At 33.8% G+C, this 24080-nt stretch overlaps 4 protein-coding genes across 8 annotated transcripts; 2 read left to right on the plus strand and 2 right to left on the minus strand.

Moving 5' to 3' along the window:
- The first annotated feature begins 1148 nt into the window (after positions 1-1148).
- LOC108197756 (F-box/kelch-repeat protein At3g23880-like) lies at positions 1149-2590 on the plus strand. The gene has a single exon (XM_017365451.2). The coding sequence runs from the start codon at positions 1233-1235 to the stop codon at positions 2409-2411; it is 1179 nt and encodes a 392-aa protein (XP_017220940.1). The 5' UTR covers positions 1149-1232; the 3' UTR covers positions 2412-2590.
- A 413-nt stretch (positions 2591-3003) lies between these two features.
- LOC108197754 (rho GDP-dissociation inhibitor 1) lies at positions 3004-6271 on the minus strand. The gene is made up of 5 exons (XM_017365449.2): positions 5923-6271; positions 5732-5798; positions 4167-4385; positions 3961-4085; positions 3004-3473 (listed from the first exon to the last, which is right to left on the minus strand). The coding sequence occupies exons 1-5, from the start codon at positions 6205-6207 to the stop codon at positions 3396-3398; spliced, it is 774 nt and encodes a 257-aa protein (XP_017220938.1). The 5' UTR covers positions 6208-6271; the 3' UTR covers positions 3004-3395.
- A 3197-nt stretch (positions 6272-9468) lies between these two features.
- On the minus strand, positions 9469-14044 carry LOC108197338 (uncharacterized). The gene is made up of 8 exons (XM_017364921.2): positions 13738-14044; positions 13553-13646; positions 11729-11851; positions 11596-11644; positions 10755-10854; positions 10579-10640; positions 10423-10481; positions 9469-9906 (listed from the first exon to the last, which is right to left on the minus strand). Exons 1-8 carry the CDS (start codon positions 13887-13889, stop codon positions 9802-9804), a joined length of 744 nt encoding a protein of 247 aa, XP_017220410.1. The 5' UTR covers positions 13890-14044; the 3' UTR covers positions 9469-9801.
- Positions 14045-18737: 4693 nt separating this feature from the next.
- Positions 18738-23350, plus strand: LOC108199876 (scarecrow-like protein 13). 5 transcript variants are annotated; one of them, XR_001802504.2, is made up of 4 exons: positions 18738-18861; positions 20157-21976; positions 22647-22698; positions 22778-23350. XR_001802504.2 is itself a non-coding variant. In XM_017367884.2 (3 exons), the coding sequence occupies exon 2, from the start codon at positions 20353-20355 to the stop codon at positions 21964-21966; it is 1614 nt and encodes a 537-aa protein (XP_017223373.1). In that variant the 5' UTR covers positions 18738-18861; positions 20157-20352; the 3' UTR covers positions 21967-21976; positions 22647-23350. The 5 variants fall into 5 exon arrangements, 3 of the variants coding, with proteins under 3 accessions (XP_017223373.1, XP_017223372.1, XP_063938833.1); XR_010286296.1 differs by having other exon boundaries at positions 22868-23350; XM_017367884.2 differs by having other exon boundaries at positions 22647-23350.
- Positions 23351-24080: the final 730 nt, after the last annotated feature.

Below are 24080 nucleotides of genomic sequence, written 5' to 3' on the forward strand. Positions count from 1 at the left end.
TGAGCTATCGATTGAGAATGCAATTCCCGAACAACTTTCATTACTAAATCAAACATCATACTCACACAAATAGTGAGAAAATAACAAAACTCACACAAACGGTGAGACGACAAAAACCAAAACCACAACCTAGCAACCTTAAATTTACAAATGCGTAAATGAAATATTAGCTAAATCAAAACAATACTTAGATCTGGGAAACAAGCCACAAAAACAAGAAAACTTTGACCACGGTCGTGAACAAAATCACCGGGAAGAACGAGAAATTCGTAGCTCTGTGGAATCGAGATCTAAAAGAAAGAAGGTCAAATCAAAAAAGGTTTTGAATCCTTAAATCTGAAAACACAAACTAATACTAAAATTTAAGAAAAAACTTTAAAAACAAATTTTATTGAAAGATGGAAGAACAAACAAAAAAAATAAAAGATTTTGGGGCTTTCCACTGGTTGAGATCTGGTGGAAGCCCACGACGGCCAAGCAAGAAAAGAAAGAAGCGCACGAGAGAAAGGCAGAGTTAGGGAGAGTTACGTGGTAAGATATACATTTGTAACTTATATATGATTCATTTTATTAGTATTTTTTTTATGATATGAGACACAATGTCATAAATGGCTTTCAGCAACATTATCAATATTATTTTTAATTACAGGAGGTTATCCATGTCTTATTTTCTTCGATTATGACTTTTCAATATGTGAAAAATAGTTTATATGTCTTGCACATATCTGGATATTTATACTTATTATTATAATATTAAAGTCGAAACATTAAAAATTTAGTTGGTCAATACATGAGCCGAATTATGGACATACTTATATAATGAATTATTCATTTTAACTAAAATTACTATCTTTTCTATATTTTCTAACTAAAAAAACTCAAATTTCTTAGAAACTACCTTTTTCAAAAAACGCACTATCTTTTTCAGATTCCAAAATTAAAAACCGATTTTCTAAAAATAACACATCCAACATACTTATAATAAAGATAATATCATAATATATAATTATTAATATACAACCGATGTTCTAAAAATAACACATCCAACATAATACTTATAAAAAGCTCATCTAAATTGGGATGTTGGGAGTAATAATCGATTTGTGTTTAATTTCTAGAATTTTAAACATCCAAATTCGGTTTGATTTGGCAGACCTTCAAAACCCCCAAACAAAACCAAACCACGAGCAGCCCTAACCAAAACCCTGTATTTCATATTCCAACGGCATCTGATGAGAATGGGTGGAAAACCGAAAAGAGAGAAGACTACGGCGGCCGATCTCCCCGAAGAACTAATCCGCCGCGAAATCCTCACACGACTCCCGGTCAGATCTCTGGTCCGTTTCAAATCCGTATCCAAATCATGGCTATCTCTCCTCTCCGAACCCCAGTTCATAAAACAACACTTGACTCACAGCGCCACTCAAATCCCTAATGACTGTCTCGTTGCTAAAAGGAATACCAAACTCATTATTCTTTCCCGCCACGAAGAAAGAGTTGCCCTCGATTCAACGCATTACTTTGAAGTAGTTGGTTGTGTCTGTGGCCTTGTTTGTCTTGCAAGTTTCCATATGTTATCGTTATGGAACCCGGCAACACATCGATCCAAGGAAATTTTCGCACCGGTATGCCGTGCTGATCGAAAGTATGACATAGGGTTCGGTTTTGATCCCGTGAGTGATATTTACAAGCTTGTCATTTTGTCAGATGATCTAAAATCTGCTATGGTTTACTACTCTAATTCTGGTGATTGGATTGATATATCTGTTCCTGGTAATGTGTGTGCTGATTTTAGCGGAACCAGGTCAACAAATCGCGTGACTATTGTAAAGGATTGTCCTTACTGGGCATTTCGTAGATACCCGAAAGATGAGCATATGAACGGTACTAATTGTTTGATTGCTCTCAAGTTTGATGCTGTGTGTGACGAGTTCAAGTTGATGCCTGGATTTTTTTGTGATGAAGTAGGTGGTTTTGAATTTGTGGATATGAATGGTTGTCTTACTTTGATAGTGCGTGAGTATGATGACAAGTATCCTTTTTCGAAGCTTATGCTCAATCTATTTTCTTTGGACGGGGAGGAGGGATGTTGTGTTTGGACTAAGATGTACACTATCGGACCATTTAATCGTGGGTTTGAGGTGGTACAGGGATTTTCTGGTGGCGAGATTGTGTTTTCTGATCGGGGTAAGTTTTGCTTTTACGATCACAAAACAGATAGGATTTATAAGATCCTTAATACATCTTCTGCAACTACAGCTGATTCGAGAATAAGCTGCTTCAGGTATACTCCTAGTTTGGCTTTCATAGAGGGAATGGAGTCTGCTTTTTATTCAACAATCCGAACTCGCCGTACAAGGGTTCAGTATTCCAGAGTTCCTCAAGGATTAATCAATGCACTTAAACATTAATCATTTGCTTAAGGTCATTTGGTTTTATAACCTACGTAAGTGTTTGATCAAATGTTTAGTTAAATTTTATATGAATTATGGTTTGCAATCCTCTTTTCTGTTTCCGTACTCTGGTGATTTGTTCTTTGTATATTTTTGTGGAAAAAATATCAAACTATCACCCACTGGAGTTTTTTCAACTGCTTACCATTAAGCAATTTTATATGTAGCATAGCAATGGAAATTCGAATGAGAATGAATTGAAATTGAATGATATGAAGTCATGTGTTGTGTTATGAATGATCATTGCTACGGACCTGCAGTCGCGGGTTGATTTTTTAACCGTTCTCAGACAAATTAATTCCAAAATTAAAGGCCTCAATTTCGACTTAAAAAACAAGGCCTGCAAAATCATTGCTACGGACCTGCAGTTGAGGGTTGAAGTTTTAATAAATCGCTAATTTGGTGGGGGTTGTGGTTTGTTATTGTTTAATCGGAAGAAAGCATAGAGCCATAGATCTACATTATTCTTCTGAAAATTCATCTGCACAAAGTATAACTTGTCAACAGAACTCCAGCGTTTAAACAGAGGATAACTAAGTTTAAGCACTAATTGTGAAACAAGTGTCCTTAAGAATCATGGTTAGATGATTCCCTAGCACTAAAGCATATATTAATCTGACTTTTTTGTGTTTTAGGACAGAGTTCAGGCTGTCTGAAACAGAATCATTGTTTAGTACTCTCCTAAATCCTAATAGAAATTCTATCACAAAGCCATCAGTATATCTGAACTGCAATTATACCAAGAAATGCAACAGTGATAGAATATAGAGGCAGATACCCTATTGACCAACAACAAACGAAACTCTGAGATCTCTGCAGTTTCGGTCAATTTGGACAATATGTCTTCTTTGCAATTTGTCATCCTAGCTATCTCCATGAGAAATCAGCATGAAAAGTAGAGCAAGTATGCTTGAATACAGTTAAGGTGTGAGAATTCTCATTTTATATTGACTGCCAATCTTTCCGAATATCAAAGGTATAGTTGATCTCTAGGTAACATCTATTGTCGTCATCAAGAAACTGCAACAAAAGAAAGATAAGAGAGTAAACTTATCAAATGTACATTATGAAGTTTAATAACCATAATATGCATTCCATCTGTTTCTTCTTAATAAATTCGCATTATAAATGTGGTACTAGAACATTAAGAACAATTTCCAACTGCTGTGCCACCGATTGTAACAATAAAGGTCTTATGAGTTGTGACTATCCATACTTGCATACTTTCAAAATTGACATAAGATGGTTAATACCCCCGTTATTAAATGAGCTATTATAGCACGCAAGGACCAACTACTGGTACTTAATTTCAAACTGCAGATTTGTTTTGGGCAACAGCCACCTAAAAGAAAGAAGAGGATTCTTCAAATTTGTACTATTTCATCATATCATGTAACCCCGAAGTTTATTACATCAAGATCACTGTTTACACAAAAAGAATCGCATCTTAGCTTTAATATTCAATGTCGGGTATATTGGCAACTACATAAGAAAAGAATTTAATTACCTTTGATTTGGCAGTGTATGATCCTCTGGCAAACATGCCAGAAGGAGTTGTTTCTTCATGCATCTCGTGCGTATAAGGCTCTTGCTGAGGACTAAATGTCCCAATCATTTCTTTAGTCCGGTCCACTAAAAGAAATTTAAAATTATTTTTACATCTACAGAAATTGCATCTGGCATAAATTGTATGCATGAGTGAAAAAAAAGTACCTTTAAGACCAGTTTTCCAAACAGTGTTATGGTATTTAAGGCCCGATACAATATTGTTGCAGACCTTAAATTCGAACTTTAGGCTGTAAACGCTTCCTTCTTTCAAAGTAAACCATGGACCTTTTGGATTACCAGACTCAGGAATTGGAAGAACAATATCAGATCTTCCAGTGGATTTGATTGCAAGGCTGAGAATTTTAACTTCTGGGTCCAGAGTTTCTACAATTATAAGGATTATAAATTTTCAGACGATGAGCTAGAAACTATCATGGCAAATAACTCATACACACTGTTTAACATCACACTCGCTGTCGATAAGTGAATATAGCCATTACAGAAAAAGAGTTCAATAAAATTGGGCAATTGGCCAATTATTAGCACAGCTGGTATGTAAAACAGAAAGGTAGCAAGCCTAAAACCTGGTGACTATTTACTCTTTCTTTTTTGCTTATTAAAACTTTAAATAAAAGATTCTTCATTTTTCTGCTAGTAATGTTCTAAACCTAAGAAAATCTCACATCCTGTAATCAGTAAAACAAGGCTGAAACTTGCAACACATAAGAAAATTGCACACTATTTTCAAAATTCCTGACAATTTGACCCAGCTGACATCATAACTTGATCGGTTTGGCTAGTGTGTGCCCATGGGCACATGCTAAGCACTAACATTAATAAAAATGGAGGGTTTTGATTGGTGGTGTTGTTGTAACTGCAGGGGGTCCACCATTATTAAAAAATTAAGCCAATAGAAACCTTCCAATTTCATAAATTTTGGTGCTTAATGTGTGCCCATGGTCACACCATAGAAAAACCGTAACTCGATTAATGCAAACATTTTTTTTACTTGGAAATGACGGACCCAAAAATATTTTAAATTCGAAAACTTGATATGTGACAGGTCAAAATGCATTAAAGAGAACTTGGTTCAAGTTGATGGGGATCTACAGTACTGTAATTCAAATACAGTGTATACCAAGACTCAAATTTTTGTAAGGCCATTCATTATTATTTACTTTCGCTAATGCTTGTCAATGGTTGCCATTGATACCAAAATAAACAGTTCTTTCGTCACATTTGTTTTATGTTACTGGTCTCTGGTATGAGTATGAGGTATCTACAGTAATGTCGGTAACTCTGCCAAGACTCAAACATTAAGCCATTTGGTCACTCGGCAAGTCCATTCACCATTGTTCCAAAACTTGTGAAAGTCTTGCTTCAATTTTACCAAATTTTCTAAGATTGAAACAAAGAGTTCTTGGAGGAGAAGGAATCAGCACAAATTAACTTCTAATATTGTCATCTATTTATAAACTTAGTAAAAGTCTAGTAGTAACTTTTGTAAATCAAATCAAACATACACAGTATGTTTCTCTCAAAATTAGTGTCTCGGGAGGGTATGAAACGCCAAAATTACCTTTAGTCCTAAGTAAAGAGTCTATTTCCGTGAAAATCCTGGCTAAACTAGTAGTTTTGCAATTATAATTCATAATATCAGTTTCCTGTATTCTTTCTATTCCTTCAAAAAAAAAAAGTTCATAAAGCTACAAGATCCATGATTTGTTTACCTCCAACAGAATCGATATCCACGCTTCCAAGCAGCTGTTCTTTCCATCTCCTCAGGCTCTCATCATCCTACACTCCCATATCATACCAACAAAATTAAACATAACATTCTAAGATACAATCAAAACTCAAACTTTAGTAATTAACATAAAAATGAGTAATCAATTCTTGTTCAATTACAAAAGAAACAAACCTTATCCTTCTCAAACTGCTCTTTAAGACTGCACTGAGGACCCAACTGTAATTTGCCATCAACATCTTCCTCATCCTCTTCATCATGATCAGAAGCATCCACAGAGCTCCTACTAATTTGCCTAGTCAACTTCTCCTCTCCTGAACCACCATTCTCAGCCTCTGGTTCAGCCCCAACTGTCTTGTTTTCATCTTCATTTTCTTTAGCACCCTCATTTTTGTTTTCATCAAATCCCATGTTTTTTGAAGTAGAAGCACTTGAAACTAGTCCAACAGCCAAAGACATTAATAAGAGCACTCACTCAAGAGACAATTCTCATAAATGACACCCTCAGCCAATGAGTAATGGCCTATATAAATGTGAATTCCAAGGAAAACCAGAATTTTTTACTGTGGTAAAAATCTGAACACTAAGATTCTTCTTCCTGAGTGTAAAAGGATAAAGCACAAAAAAAAAGGTGGTCACACCCAAATTGCCACCATTAATAATTACATATAAAATGAAAAAAAAAAAAAGATAGAATTTTTTAAGAGAATCCAAGAGAGGGGACAAAGAGTAAAAAAGAAAAAGTGATAGTAAGAATGAGCGCAAAGATAAATCTTCCAACAAGAAAAGACAGGCTAGTGAGAATAAACAAGAAAAAGAGAGATGGGCAGTTTCATAATAAATTTATTAAAAAAAGTATGAAAAAATGTAGTAAATAATAGAATGGGAATGTATTTGAGAAGTGGTGAGATCGTGAAGGTCACTAATATGCATTATTAATTTATGATTATAGCTAGATTCAAGACAGCTAGAATTTGGTGAGACAAGTGATTTGGTATTCCAAATTTCCAACTGATAATCTGGGCAGACACATCAGTTTCACACATGGAGCATGTATCATTGAATCTCACTTATAATATTTTAACATTTTTCTTATAATGTAGTGTATGTTGACAAGTGAGAGAGATTTCGTACCTATTGGTTAAAAAACGTTAAACATCTTAAAGAAAATTTTATTATTCTGGTTGTCGGATATTAATTCAACAGTCAAATTCTGATCACCGGATTTTCATCCATCGGTTAAAAAACATGTTATTTAACATGTCCAGTACCCTTTCCATGCAAATTGCATGCAATTAACAAAAATGTTTGGGGAATGGCAGGTTGTTTCTTTTTAGGTTGAGATGACCAGTTGCCTAGGTTACAACTTACAAGTCTTGTGTTTGTTTTCTTGTTGACTCGAGGAACTTGCACTTATAAATAAGAAAAATGTGCAGTTTAATTTGCAGAAGCATATTTGGGGTGTGTAGTGATTGTTTGTCTTTGTTAAAGTTCGATTACTTTTGACTTGGACGGTTGCATTTTGGACCGTATGGAAAAAGCAGTATGACCTCTACATACGTTGTAACTTGTAACTAGGAAACTGCTATTTTGTAAAAAAGAAAAGAAAAAAAATACTTTGTATTATATTTGTTTTAAATTGTTGGACTGAAAATTAGTTGGATAAGCTAGGAATACGGAGGAGTCATAAGAAAATAACTGCAATATATAGCCAATTTGTGAAGTTGCGGGAAGTTCATAATAAGTAAATCCAATGCTTTAATTTTGATATTAAGAGAAAAAATGTTGTGATGTTCGGAGTCGGACACAAGTGATTGTTGCAACAATCTATCCGCTCATTGTTGCAATAAAAATTATGTGACCATCTTGTCCCTAAGAGCATCTCCAACCATCTAAGACCCTTGGCTAAAAAGTGAGGTGACATACCTAAAATAAAAAAATTTAGCCAACACCTCCAAAAACCCAACTCCAACCATGCTCAGCTGTTGTCTATAAATTTAGCCAACCTCCTATGGATGGCTAAATTTGTCGAACCTCTACAGATCTGTAAGAAAATCTGTAGGAAGATTGTACATCATTTATTACCATATTGAACTGATATATTCTATTTTAACAATTTAAAATATTAATAACATACTATTTTTAAATTATATCCAACCAATATAGTCAGTACCATTGAAGCAAAATGTCTTACAGGTTCAGCAAATTTTACGTAATGTCTTACAGGTCCAATTTAACCAACGATTATAGTCAACGCCGTTGGAGATGCTCTAATAATCATGGTAATGGAAATCTCGACCCTAATGATTATAATAATGGCAATGTTGTGGTCCAAACATGCATGACAGGGGTAATTTATGGTAGGAAGTCCTGGTGCTCACATGACTGCCAAGACCACAACCTTGAATCTCTCATCTCAACCTCTTTGTCAATGAGAATGAAGAATACGCTACTCAGACAAATATAAAGACAAATTATTTGAACGCTCAACACATCTCCGGAGACACAGCCATTGGGGCTTTCATTTTCTCATCTGTTTTCATCAGACTGACTAGGTGCATGTTTGGCTATAGCTACTTCTGATTTTTTTCGATAAAAAATCGGTTTCTACTTTTCTTGACTCGTTTGTGTAAAAAGCTAGAAGGACTTGTAAAAAACCAAGAATGCTAGCTTTTGTTTCACTACTTCAACTTCTTTCCCAAACAATGTAATCACGTCTTAATTTGTTTTTCACTTCTAGTCCACTTTTTTATTTTAAGCAAGAAACACTTTTTTAAGCTTACCCAAACGGCTCCTAAAACAGTATACAAGTCACACTTAAATACAAGCCTCCACTTTTTGTCTTCGTTCTGATTACAAGTTGGTCTCGGTGACCAAAAAGAAGAAAAAGAGAAAAGGGCATCCAACATTCCTTGCAGGTATCTTCACAGAGAAGATTAATCAAGATATAATTCAAGTTCTACGTTGTCTTTCTTCCTGCTGTTTGTTTGTCCAGTTACTTTTTCTTCCAAGAGAAGTGGTGCCCAAGATCATACTATTTACTAACTTCATTTCTCCTTTGATCTTGAGAATAAACTTAGGCTTTTAAGCTGCAAAATCTTTTGCAAAGATCTATGGCTAGATTTGTGATTCCTTGAGTCACGGAAACTAACTTAAAAGGTCTACACTCTAGAGGAAGCAAGCAAGCAATTCCACCAGACAAAATGCATATTAGTGGAAAGACTTGAAAACTACTACTCCCTCCGTTTCAAAATAGAAAAAACACACAGTTTAAGAAAAGTAGATATTACAAATTAGATGCATTAAATGAGTGTAATATGTGGTTTGAGATTGATTTAGGAAATACTATAAATAAAAGATATGTGGAGTAAAATTGACTTTGGAAATATAATTTTGTATCGAAAGTTGAAGTTGACAACTAATTTGAAACAAAAAATTTTCTTCAAAATGGACATATAAATTAAAACGGAGGGAGTACTAGTATTTGGGCAGTAAGAAATAGCATACAAATAGATCTAGCTCATAGGTGACAATAATGAATAACTTCACATTCAAGTTATCTAATGTGGAAATAATATCTCCACATAGAAAAAGTATAACTTTTTATGAAGAATTATCGTTACAACTAGGACAATCATTTTTATTCAAGAAGTGACATTCTATATGATCAAATTTTGTTTTAATGCTGTCTTTAACAAAACCCAAAACTTAGGATCATAGTCAAAGTAAATACTACATGCATTTGCACAAATTGAAACAAATTATTCTAGTAATTTGATACCATCCCCATATTGGAAAACTACAATTCAAAATCCTGATATCACCTACTTCAGGCATCACTAGGATCAAATTAATTAAAGCCTTTGAGTAATTTTAATACACAACCAGAACAAGTAAGATTTCTCACTCACAAGAGGTCTATGGTATCAACAAGCATCAATTATCTGAACGTTGTTGAGAAGCTAGTCTTTTGGACGTATCTGCGGAGCTGAAGGCGAAAATGCACCGGAAAGGGATACGGTCCAATCAGATAAGGTGTCAAACATCACTTGTTTAGCTAACAAGCTTCCTTAGTACAGCCTCCGCTCGCTGTTCAAACTTTGGCATGGCCCAGTCATGCTGAATTATGTCAAGTCCATCTTTCTCCGCACCCAAACTCTGGCAAGAACAATAGTAAGTATATGATTAAATCTAAGAGTTCACAAATGCAGAAAATATAATGCAAGGTGGTGCTAAATCAACATACACTTTATTTTCAGTTGACCCCAAAATACAATAACGTAAAATTGTTTGGATCCAAGTAAGGAATCTATTTAGCAAACAAAAACTTTATTTATTTATAGAATGACTGCTAAAACTATTAAGGTCTGCAAAAACCAGAGATGCACTATTTTTTATGGATTATCAAGGAAATTGCAACAATCAGAGGTGCATCCAGGTCTGGTCAGATTAGTCAAAGGCCCACTTTGGACCATGAAACTATACTAGTCATGGAGGTCCCAGATATTATAGCTCAAACAAACGAGATTCAAAGAGCTAAAGCTCATGTTGCTTGTTCAAACAACAGCGTACCCTCATTAATCTTAAGCAAGGCAACTGTAGCCAATTTTGCTGCAACTGATTATAAAGAAAAACAAAGACCTAAGGTTATTCCTTTATTTCATCACCATTTACCTTAGATGGGTCAAAACCAAATCCACTCATTTGCATCATGCGTTGTGTGTCGTCTGTAGCTGCATCACAAAAACGTGTTAATTTAATACCAGCTGCACTTGCTACATGTCTCAAATTAAGACACGGTCTTCAATGACAAGTAGCAAATGTACTAACCATTTTCTTCTCCTAGAATAAGACTAAATAGACCCCTTAGTCCGAACAGATTGAGGAAGTACCTGATAAAGAAACAGAAAACAGTGTTCAACTGTTTAGATGCGATTAAGATAACAAACATAGTTTGATGCAAACTAAAATGAATAAGCTTTATGCTAATGAAGTTGAATATGTACCATGAGCGACTGCTGACGTAGCTAACATCTACAGTACTTAAATCGATTCCATTTTGTAACATTGACCTAAACCTCTGAGTCAGTGGAAAGGGTATCTTTGCTGCAGACAGAAAACAGAGAGATCCATATTAATTAACAAAAATAAATTCCATCAACAGAGAAGAGCAAAAAATATAGTAGAGAATGATGTTTGAATACTGATCTAGATGACATGTTTATATATTTCAGTGAAATATAGAACACAGAGGTTTAAACAGAAGTAACATTGGGTGAAAATGGGTGAAACCTCAGCGTCATTGGGTTAAAATCAATATCGATGCTGCATTGTTTGAAGGTATCGGATGCATAGGGATGGGGAGTGTAGTGCGAGGAGCCGATGGCCAATTCCTGATGGCTCGAAGTATGAGAAGAGAGGGCTTAATACCTCCGAGGGAGGCTGAAGCTTTATGTCTGAAAGAAGCTTTGTCTTGGATTAAGGATACAAACTTTCGAAGATGTGTATTTGAAACTGATTGTCAAGTTCTGGCGAGAGCATGCAAAGGTGTTAACGGAATATCATATTTTGAGACTATTGTTAGGGATTGTATTGATTTGTTTCACTACTTTGATGAAGTGGTGGTGTGTTTTACACGTAGATCTGCGAATGGTGCGGCTAATGCTCTTGCAAGGGCAGCATATTCTATGTCAGAGTCTAGAGAATGGCAGTTAAATGCCCCTGAGTTTATTCATCATGTAATCTCTTCTGAAGCTTTATGAGTAATGCAAGTACGTGGTTTGACAAAAAGAAAAAAAAAACAGAAGTAACGGATTCCAGACAGAAATAGAAATAGAGCATACAAACCTGCTACAAATCCAGAGAAGAAAAAGTTGACCCATGCAAAAGTAAGAGTCTGTTAAAGGGAAATAAATATCTGTTAAATCAATAGATGTATATATTGGTAAAATATAAGGAGTAGGGGATTGAAGATAAATACCTGGGGTATGATCATTGAAAGATTCTTCTTCATCATATCCATAGCCATGTTGGGATCAGAGAACATCTGAGCCTGTGGATTGTTCTGAGCCTGGCCCTTAGGAACATGAAGCAATCCATTTTCCTGCAATGTTGTATCGAATTAACTTCAATGTAATTAGACTGTCATTATCAGCTCAGGTAGTGCAATAGCTTTAAAACACACAGAGTTGAAGACTTGCAGCCACTTGCTCGACAAGATATACAAGGAGAAGCACAGAAGCTACTGACTTGTTCCTTTGTTATACATATAGGTGCTTCTACATATGCATACATACAAGCCCGTGGTGTACTAAAAAATACCTCAGCTGACTTAGTCTTGTGCAGTTCATATACACTTTTCTGATTATTTTTTCACTACAGGAGAATATAAATTTTATATTATTTTTTCAACGACGTTACCTTTTCTAGTATATACATCTATGTAGCACACCCCTCCTAACTGAAGACCTTAATATCTTTATTCATAGATTGAAAACATGGTTTTCTACCACTTGAATTAGCATATACAAGAAACCAGGCCTTTCAAATTTGCAACATGCCCGCAAGATTCAAAGACCCGTCCTTGAATAATGATAATGTTTCAATAGGAAGTTCTATCTTATTCCCTACCAACACTAGCATGAAAATTAGCAAACAGTCATTCATCCTGGAAGAAATGCTATTTTTTCCCCTCATTATTAACTGCACATGAGTTAATAAACATGTGAGAAAGCAAATAAGCATTTCCTCTCAGAGCCTCCTAAATCCAAATTTACTAAAACAATCTTTCTATTGTTTCTTTTCCTAGTTCAGTTTAAAGCTAGCTCCCTATCTCTTTTTTGTTTCTAGCAGTCATTTGTTGAAAATAAATCTATAGCACATGTATGCAACTTGATTATAGACTTATAGTGCTAATCAAATCAAGTGAAGTAGAAATGGTCCAGTCTTCATCCACACAAGGATAACAATTTTATAATATCCCACACAACACTGTGTTATAAAATTTGTTACGGCAAAGGAATCTGGCTCCACCTTCCACTATTGTATTAACCGTAATGAAACAATAACCACTAACACCAATTAGTAAGTTGAATTTCTATGTAATTATCATTTTCAAACTAGGTCAAAAGTATATGAGTTATAGTTGGATAATTATACCTAATATCTTTCAGTGATAGCAGAGAATGCAAAATACATAACTTAATCATTAAAAAAAAATAGATAACAATAAACGGCTCTTTGATTAGATACAAGTGTTGTAGTCACTCATGTAAATTAAAGCTGAAAAGAATGTGACATATCGAGGTTAAACATAAAAGAAGCATATATTTCTCTGAACTTGCTCTAGCAAGTTACATCTTACTTGGTTGATAAAGTTTGCAAGTCTCACACCATAGATTAAGTTTACGCCTATTATTATAAGTAATTCTCCATAATTGATACTCCATGTCATGAAAGCACTTAACTTCATCCTGATAGTATCTTCTTCTACACTTGTAGGATAAATTCAACCTCAAAATATACCAACACCGCATTAAACCTACTATAGTTGGGCGGCGCAGAACCAGAGTTAACAGCTTAATTCAGTAACTTTAGCGACTACTTAATTTACATCACACAATATATGATGTGTTCTTCAAGCATTCAAGTTCAGCAGTGATCCGTAAACTAACAATAACATAGCCACCGACAAATTCAATATAAAAATTCATTAACAAACAAAAATGATTGAAACTTTCTCACTTCCTAAACCATCAATCAGTAGCTTGCATCATTAAAAAAAAGGTAATCAAGAAAACCAAACCTCATTGGTAAAATAAGCTTTTCGGGCCCGAAAAGCCTTGGCAGGAATAAAATTAGCAGCAGCCCTCAAATTCCTAGCCCTCACAATAACTTGCCTGCAAATTCAACATCATAACAATTCACATCAAACCCATCAAAACCCACATACATAAACACAAAAACACACACAAATCAACACACACATACCCTTCTTTGACAATTTTGAGATCAGGGTTTTGAGAGGAGCGCATGAGCTTAGAAACAAAGTAACGAAGTACACCAATTAGCACCATAACTACAGACAATGGTATCAAAACCCAGTTTCTTATTGCTGTATCTAACACTAAATCTTCCGCCATCGTTTCTGTTTGGATCGATGGATTTGCAGCTGCTTCTTGCTTTTCGAGACCCTTTCAGAACATATAAGTTGTTTACTTGTTTGTGATCGGATTCAGTCGGGTGTGTTTTTGTGATATTTTATGCCAAACACGGTCTTGTTCTTTGTATTGGTCATGACTTTTGCAGAAAAATATTTTTATTTATCTCCAATTATATTTACAAATTTGAAATTGTTTCGTAATACAAATAGTATAATATTATATTCTTGTCTAGAAATTATACAACTGATTTTTTTTTAAAATTATTTTGTAAAATTTTCAAATTTTAATATAATTTATAATGTTATTAAAAAAAATTAGGTAAAGGTTGTATTCGCTCGAAATATTCTAAGAAAGTAAAACGTTATCCATATTTCATGTGTATCCCTCTTATGTTGGCTCCTCCATCGGAAAACCCCTAGAAGCGTTGGCTCCTCTGTCGGAAGCCCTCTTTTATTGTGTTCGTTTCAATAAATATATTTCCGCGAACATCTGATATATTCATCTTTTTTGATTATTGGTTGTCCCCATTTTTTCTATTCATATTTTTTTTACATTCCCGTTTGTTGTTTTTTAATTTTAAAATGATTTCCTCATTGTATTTGAAAATCTCGAAAGATCATTTTGAGACTGAAACGATGGTGTATATCACGACGAAAGATTGTTCACACATGAGGGAATATGTGCACCCAATCCTAGTGAGTGAAATTGACGATTCCAAATAATCGATTATCACTAATTTTTTAAGTGTGAAAGTCAATTGAGATGCTACTATTTTCATGAAATATGTTACCGTTTGTATTACTTGGAAGAATTTTGTAATCATTTTTTATGTTAACCATATTTATATTCAGTTTTTAAGGGATTTGAAATAACAAGGCCATTTATTTTGCTCGTTTATTTATTTTTCAACCACGTTGTATCGCTAATTGGGGGTTTTTCCTCACTGAGTTTCGATTATTTTAATGAAATGTTTTATTTATTTATCAAAAAATAATTTTATTGAAATTTATAATTTGTTTTACTTAAAAATGATAATTATGTTAGTATAGCTTATAAAGTTCTAATAAAATTACCCATATGGTAACTAAAAATCAATTTAATTTTTTTCTTTAAAATCGATAATGGTTCTTGTTCCGAAAAATATCAGTTTAACAAGAATATTAATTAAAAGTTGTACATCATGAAAATATCGTTTGAGTATCGTGCATCCATGAAAATATATACATTGAGAGAGAGTTTGTGTTGATTCTGGTACTGCTAAATGTTATGGATGGAGGAGCTTTTTACATAATAAGGTTGTAACATTCATGATGATGGTGGAGAGATCCGGAAAAGACGGAAAAGAAGGGTGCTAACTGGTCGATAATTTTGCCTTAATTCATATTAATTATTAATTATTCCTAATTAAGGATTCTTGTACCATTTATTAAGGCTGCTTTTGAAAAATCGCGAAACTTGGTGTACAAGACAATTGAGTTACAAATATTGATAGAAGAGAGTAAAGAAGACATCAGTTTTTTAGTCAGTTGTGTAAACGATGTAATTTTGTAGGACACCTTTTTTCCCCACTTGAGTTTCATAAGGTTTTACTCTTGAGGGGTTTTAACCAGACATTTTAGGTGAGTTATCTCTCTGACTTAAAAGGCAATGTTATGTAAATATCTGGAGCAGTTTTCGGTTAGATGAGATACTTTCTCTAATGAAGGAAACTTTCTCCATCCGGATATTGTAAATTCCAATCTTGAGGTGATACAACCGTTTTATGACAAAAAAGAATGAACAAATCTTATAATCATAAATGAAAATTTAGTTATATTTATAATGGGTCTTTCTAATGTATGCCCAAGGGCACATAATAAACACTAAATTTGACGAGTTTGGTGGATTTTTATTGGTGGACTTGGTGTAAATGCAGGGGGCCATCCATATTCATAATTGGAGGACCAATAAAAATGCACCATAGTCATAAAAGTTAGCGCTTAGTGTGCCCATGGGCACACCACAGAAAAACCGATTTATAATAACGAAATCAGATTTAAAATTGACATATTAATTTAGAATTCAAACTAATAAAACTCGAATCAGAATTTTTGAAATCAAAGCCGAATCAGTTACTCGGTGATAATTGCAATTTTCAAATTCTAAAATCGAAGATGTAGAATTTTAATTCCGATTTTATCAGAAAATCAAGCCGAAATTCTAATATTTTAATATCAAATTTTTTTTTTTATTATATTGTAATACCTCTAACATCAATATTGTTCGCATTGCCCTGGTCCCCTGGACATATTTCTTGGCGTTTATACAATGACAAATTTTGCACTCAGCTGACCTTCTTTGATGAAAACTAGCAAAACAATTATAATTCAATCATTTAAAAGTAGGATAACATAAGATAAATGAAACTGTTGAATTAAATATGGCCTCTTTTATAGAAGAAGACTATATGTTTCAATCATATTAGGTTGCTTGCAGTTCTGATCAATCCAGTAATTTCATATGTTGTTTTTATTAAATATTTTAACCTCTTTCCATCCCAAAACTGACCAACAAGATAAGAAACAAAGGGATGAAGACATTGAAGAGTCATCGTCCATCCGGTTCACAAAATGCAGTCTTTTTTTTTTTTTTTCTAAATACCCCGGGGCCAGAATAAAAGAGATTTGAAGTACAGAATTTTCTGAATTACTGTATGATAAATTTTATGTTTAGCTAAGGGGTCATTTGGCAAATCTGAATATAAAATTGATGAATGATTAATATATCTGAATGAATTATTTTTCTGAAAGCTGAATGAATAATCTTATTTGAAAAAATATATTTAAAAATATCTGAATGATACCAAATTTTTTATCTTTGACTTGAAATAAAATTGTTATTTAATATAAAATTATTAAATATAACAACTATGGTAAACTAGCTATAATATAAATTTATAAAATAAATATAACATTACATGAAAATCCATATGAGTGTGATAATAAAATCAAAACTAATTAATATAATTAAGTTAAAATTACACCAGATATATTACAAGAATATATTGCTTAGAATTGTGTATGTTTCATTGTTTCTGCATGTAGAAAAAGAAGATGAAAGCACAACAAAAATAGTTTAATTATATAGAAGTGTTGTTGTCTGAGCGCTCCAGCTTTCATATTCTACATTACCGAGTCAGCAAGTATTCAGAACCATTCTCTCGTATCAGCAAACTAAAAAATATAACAAACATACTGAATCGTTCCATTCATATTTATTCAGCGACGTTAAACCGTAAACAAATGGCCCCTAAGAATCAATTTAAAATTTTTATTTTTAATATCTAATTATTTTCTTCAGCAAATGCTTTAAAATCGTAACTTCAATACAGAGTAACAATCTAGCAGATCCGGTTAACATATAATAATAAACATTTACATCACATAACATATAATAATAAACATTTACATCACATAACATATAATAATAAACATTTACATCACATAATCATTTATAAAAGAGCTTTTCTAATATGTACTATGAACACATTAATAATTATTTTTTGTTTAGATAAAAGATCATTATTGATGAATATTATTGTTCATGCAAAAAAAATCATTATCAATAAATTTAGTGTCAAATAAAAATCAATCAATAATACAACTAAATAGTGGTACATTAGATTATGTTTGTTTGGATAGAATGAAATGAAAGGCGAATAGGATGAATTTTATACTAACAAGATTTATAATTTTTTTTAATCATTCCATTCTAGTTATATCAATTATAATTAACACACGTGTCTTGCCAATGTGTTGGCACATATGTTCATTACATTTCTAAATTATACTTTTTTATTATAATTTACTATCATAATAAAATTTAATGCATTCATATATAACGATTATTATTTCATACCTTTTTTTATTAGCATAAATTTTTTATATATTTTTTCATTATATTTCCTCTCATTCCATCAGATCAAAACAGACTGAAAAATCGGTTTATAAAATTATTCAGTGTGGCTCATCTGAAAACCACATGTTATTACTATAGCTTTAATTTATGTTTGGAATCAACTTTTGTCTCTCACTACGCGGTATCAACTTATCAACTTTACTGGGAATAAACATCGTGACTAAAGTAGGCACATACTTTAACATTAATAACACATATGCCATTCAATGATCAATACTCATCTTAACTGGTCACCGTTGAGTCGATGACCGAACCTTCAAGATGGTCCATGCAAGTAATAAGTAGACCGTGCTTATAAATTTTACTTCTCCGCAGCAAATGAATTTCCTTCGACTTTGCTTAAATACACAAGTTAGCGGAAATTTATCCAAAACCTACACTGAAATCCGTTAAATTATCAAGTTGGTCATTTTCTTTCGAAAAAAGTTTGAAATTGCGCTCACCATTTCTCTCATGACAATATTTCAATGATACTGTTTGATTTATGTTTTTCCAAAATAATTTATACATTTTCAAATATATATACCTTTTTAGAGAATAATTGACATATTTATGTAAACAAATTTAATTAAACTTATTAAATATTTTATATTAAAATTATCATATAAATATATATTTTAAAAATTAATTTTATAACCCTCACATTTTTTTCAGAAATCTGAAACAACATAAATTAATAAATAAATTCACCAGATAAGATTGCGATTTCTCCTTCGTTGAAGATAAAAATCTGATATAACGAGTATCGAGCATCTCAAAACGACCGCCCACACGTGTTTCCACACGTCTGCCCCCTCAGTGGCAAAACTGTAATTCTATCAAGAAACAAGGCCATTAATATAAATCAGAACTATATAAAATAAAACGAAACAAAAACATAAGCCACACGGTCTTAGTTTTCAACAAAACACAGCTTCTTACAGAACACAAGTTTACTTCTCATCCTCCAGAATCAAAGTTTGAAGGTTTTAAGGTCAACTCTTCAATTTTAAAGGTACTTACACGAGATCAAACCTCTTTACTTCATTATTTAGTTATGTCTTTTATATTATATGTACACACGCGTGTTAAAGTTTGTTAGATCATTAATCTTTTGAAATTAATGGTGTGATTTGAGCACAACCTTGTTTCTGTATATGTATGTATGTTGTAATTTTGATCTTCTCAGTTGCTGTTTTAGTTTTCATTAAGGTAAAAGTTGTTTTGTGTGTTTCCAGAAAAAAGTAGGACTTGAAATAAGTGACTTATTTCTCAAATTACTTGTTTCTGAAAAATAAGACAAGTCACAGGGGGTCAATTGTCTATGCGTTTATAAGATATTTGATATTCAATGTTAGTGTCCAAATTACAATCTCAAGTTCGATTTGTCAACTGAGCTCTGGTACTATGTTAGCTTACAAGGTCTTTGATGATCATGAGGTGATAAGGAGGATAGTTAAATAGCATGCTTACTCATTCATGATGAAAGCTTTTTTGATGTATTAGTCAATTCTGGGTTCTAATGGGGCGTTTAGACATGTATTAGTGGTCTTAATTGAGTATCAGTCTCTTTTCTTTTTTGCCTAACCAATTTATTGTTTTGAGGTTATGATTTCAGTGGATAATTAATTTTAATATTAAAATTTGTCACCTGGTAATGTTATGATAAGAATTCAACCTTTCCCTTTTAAAGTCACACTAGTTAAAAGCAGCACTTGTTCTCTACTATATAATGGAGGGTAGTTCTTTCTTAATTTTTGCTAATTGTATAGTTATTTTAAGTTGGATATCTAGTGTTGGATTTAATATGACTCCTCTTTCAGCATCCTACGTAATCATTGAACCCTGCAACAATATGTGTCTGCTCTGTAGATAATTTTTAATATTTTTGTTGCAAGTGTATGTCCTCAAATGGTCTTTCTAAGTTTCATTTTATGCTAAACCTTTGTTTGAGTCTCTTCTTACTGTGTATAATATTTGACATCAATATAAATGTTCAAAAGGGAGCAGTACCCTTGAATGTCATTTCCTAGTTAATAGTTTGAAATTTTGAAAGTTTGTCCGCAAAGTACAGTAACTCACAAGATCCTTTTTTTCTTAAAGTCGTGATCTGCACTTTAAGGAGCTTTCTAGCTGCAATAACTTCAAGAATAAAAACTCTAGTGACTATTACGAATAATTGAGCCTCATTTGTTTTTCATTGAACATTTTCTCATACTCCTTTCATTCCCTCTGACACTTATTTTTCATCAATATTAATAAAGTTGCGTTGATGAATGATGATATATTTTTTTTGAATTTATTTTGTAGGCTTAATTGGAAGGGGCAGCATAACTGAATAGTATACTGCAAAGATAATGGTGTCCAGCTTTTATATGTCAAGAAATCTCAACTGATTGTGATTTTTAGGGATTGAATCAGACAACTTTGCTGTGTGGTAGTTGTAAATCAGAAAAAAGTTTGCAGATCGTATAGTTTCTCGTCAACGCCAATTAGAAAGTTTTGGATGCAAACATACCAGCAAAGTCAGAGTTCAGGAGCTATCCATAGGTTGTATCACCAATCAATGCAGCAGGTAGAACCATATCGTGCGTCTCAGTTTCAGATATTTAACAACAGTGTCTCCTCAGATAATAGCAGTCAAGAGACGCCAGTTTCCTTCCATTACGATGAACAGTTTTTCACCCTGGACTCATTTCCAGCTGATTATGTAGGCTATGATTCCCCTTCTGCTGCAAGCACGTGTAGTCGAAGTCCTCTATCTGTTCAACATTCTCAGTCAAATTGGTCAGAGCAACATCAGTCTCCTGATTATACTTATGGATCGCCATTGAGTGGATCCCCTATGATTCATGATGGCAATAAATTGACATTTTTCCATAAGGAATTGGAAAGCAAATCACTTGGGCCTCAATCTGAAACTGATGATGTATGTAGTTACACCTTCAACAGTGTAAACCCAGAAGTCACTTCCATGTTGCAAATGATTTCAACATTAGATGTGAAACAAGTGCTTCTTGCCTGTGCTGAAGTAGTATCAAACGGTGATATATCAAATGTAGCTCCGCTGATGAACATATTGGAACGCAAGGTTTCAGTCACGGGAGAGCCAATGCAGCGGTTGGGTGCATACATGATGGAAGGAATCAAAGCACGATTGATGTCTTCTGGGAGCATACTTTACAAAAAGCTGAAATGCAGTGATGAGCCCACGAGCTCAGAACTAATGTCTTACATGGGTGTCATCTATCAAATTGTACCATTCTACAAATTCGCTTACATGTCTTCCAATGCAATAATTGAAGAAGCCATGAAAAGTGAGTCCAGAATTCATATTATTGATTTTCAAATAGTGCAAGGCAGCCAGTGGGTACCCCTCATCCAGGCTCTCGCTTCTCGGCCTGGAGGGCCCCCAAGTGTCCGTATCACAGGTGTGGATGATTCCAACGCAGCTTATGCTCGAGGCGGAGGACTTCAACTGGTTGGAGACAGGTTGTCAAAGGTTGCAGAATCATGTGGGGTGCCATTTGAGTTCCATGGCGCAGCCCTTTCTGGATCTGAGGTCAAACTTGAAAATCTAAGGGTTCGACAGGGTGAAGCCTTGGCGGTGAACTTTCCATATGTGTTGCACCATATGCCAGATGAAAGTGTAAGCACTGAAAATCATCGAGATCGTCTTCTTAGATTGATCAAGAGTTTGTCCCCAAAGGTTGTGACCCTTGTTGAACAAGAATCTAATACCAACACTTCTCCATTCTTACCCCGGTTTAGAGAGACACTAGAGTATTATGAAGCCATGTTTGAAGCAATTGATACGACTCGTGCTAGAGATGATAGGCAGCGGATAAGTGCTGAGGAACATTGTGTAGCACGGGACATCGTCAACATGATAGCGTGTGAAGGAGCGGAGAGGGTGGAAAGGCATGAACTCTTTGGAAAGTGGAGGTTAAGACTTTCAATGGCTGGATATACCCAATGTCAGCTGAGTTATGATGTTGATGGTGTCGTGAAAGATATGCTGAAGGAGTATGATGGGAATTTTAGGCTTGAACACCGCAACGGGGCTCTATATCTTAGATGGAAGAACAGAGATCTAGTTACTTGTTCTGCATGGAGGTGAAAACACTAATGTAAGTGTCTGCTATGCAGGACTAGTAGTTTTTGTGGTGGTGATATAATAGTTTCATGTAGTACTAAATTGCCTTAAAAACTCGTGTCTGATATAAGGTGTAGACTTGAAATATACCAATTTCAATTTTATCATTTTTGTGGATGCTTTTATTTTTATTGCTGCCATGTTTACTCCCTTAATATAAATACACAAAGTTTTCTGAAGTTACACTATTTATATGGGCATATTGGAGCCATTTTTATTAAAGAAAGTCACCCTCAAGTGGTTTCTTGAGGTTGGGAGGTTTTGTAGTATTAAACAATAAGAATACATATTTTTAGTATGATATATAAGGTGGGAAGAGTAATATTCACTTTTGGTATGAATGGGTATGATACTTGGCTCAAAAACTGTTCCCTTTAGTGTACATTTTTTAGTTGCACTCCCTCCATGCTCTGCTTCTATAGACAGATTACAGTTTTTTAATGTTGGGATGACGGGATTAATGGTAATTACTTTCTAGTAGTGATATTCATATGATTGAGCTCAGAAATAAGATTCTACATTTTTTTTCTTCTGATGCTAATGATTCAGTGCTTTGTGATAGGAGTAATTATGATGCTAGCATATCATCCATATTACACTATCTTATTATGTGCATAACTGTTACTTGGCACAATATCCTGCAGCATCGAAGGCTCCTCAATATTCTCTCTTGCTTTAGATTGCTATTCACAAACGGTAAGACACTTGTGCTCGTACACGGTACATCCCATTTTGGTGTTGTGGTTAATTTGAGTCGTGTGCTATCCTCTGACAGCTACATTAAAGATCATGGTCGCTTATTCTTCTCATGTGCATACTCATTTGGTGTTCCCTCTCTTTCCCCCATTCCCTCGTCCTTTTGAAGACATGTTATAGAGTTTTGTGGGAATAGCAACTGGAAAGTATATTACATGGTTGTCTGTATCGACAAGTGAGCTTAATGCTAGGAGGCATATTGGAGAAACTAGACTGCCTATCAACTTGGTACCATGATGAAATAGATTTTCAGAGATGGAGCAGTTTAGTAGCAAGAAATTTAGGAAAGATGCAAATAGGAATGGCAATCGGGTCGGATCCGGTCGGGTATGGCATAATCTATATCCAAACCCGAATTTTTTATCTGTATCCAACCCGATCCGAACCCCGAAAAATCATTAATTGAGCACGACCCTTTTGTGTTTAAACTTATGAAGCATCGAGTAATAAGAAAAACCATAGGTCTAAGGTTAGTTCAGTTTTTGACAGACTTTAAAATTCAGTGGCATCAGGTCATGAAACCTCTTTGATGAGATCCTCTTGTATAATTGAAATGCAAAAACAAAATCACTACTAGCTCACATTACTACTACTCAGTACTCATACATGGTAGAGAATTTCAAGTGTCAATGCTGAAATGCCTTGTCATAAACATCGGAGAATATTTTCTGTCTGATAGAAGATAGATCTGGTAGTGTCCAACATGGAAACTTCTCTGGATCATATAAAGACTTCAAGCCATAGCTTGTATTTTTGTCTTGTCTTAATCGACATTCTATAATAGAATCATCTTAACCAAAAGTGACTAAAACTCTTAAGGCAAGAAATCATGCGAGTTATTAAAAAACTGAATAAATACATAAATCATCTGAATGGAATGAAAAGTTAATTAGATATCAAGAAGGGTAAGCTTTCCTCTTCTTATTATTGAACCTTTAAGCGTAGAGATATACTCCCTCCGTTTTGAAATATAGGTTACTTTGACTTTTTGGCACACACTTCTAAGCCTTTTGACCGCTTAATTAAAATTATTATTTTTAAAATTTTCTTTTTCCCGAATTATAATATTTAATCATATATTTTTATTCAAAAAAAGAAAATTTTAAAAATAATGATTTTAACTATGCGATCAAAAGATTTAGAATTGTGTGCCAAAAAGTCAAACGACTTATATTTCAAAACAGAGGGAGTATGTTTATATATCTGTTGCTATCAATGTTAGAGAAGAGAGAACTCTTGCATTGATGTTGTAAAAGCTTGCAGAATTACACAAGGATATAACATGTTTATACAGAGAAATGACATGTAATAAAAGTCTAATC

This window comes from Daucus carota, chromosome 8 (genome assembly GCF_001625215.2).
Source record: "Daucus carota subsp. sativus chromosome 8, DH1 v3.0, whole genome shotgun sequence".
NCBI lineage: Eukaryota > Viridiplantae > Streptophyta > Magnoliopsida > Apiales > Apiaceae > Daucus > Daucus carota.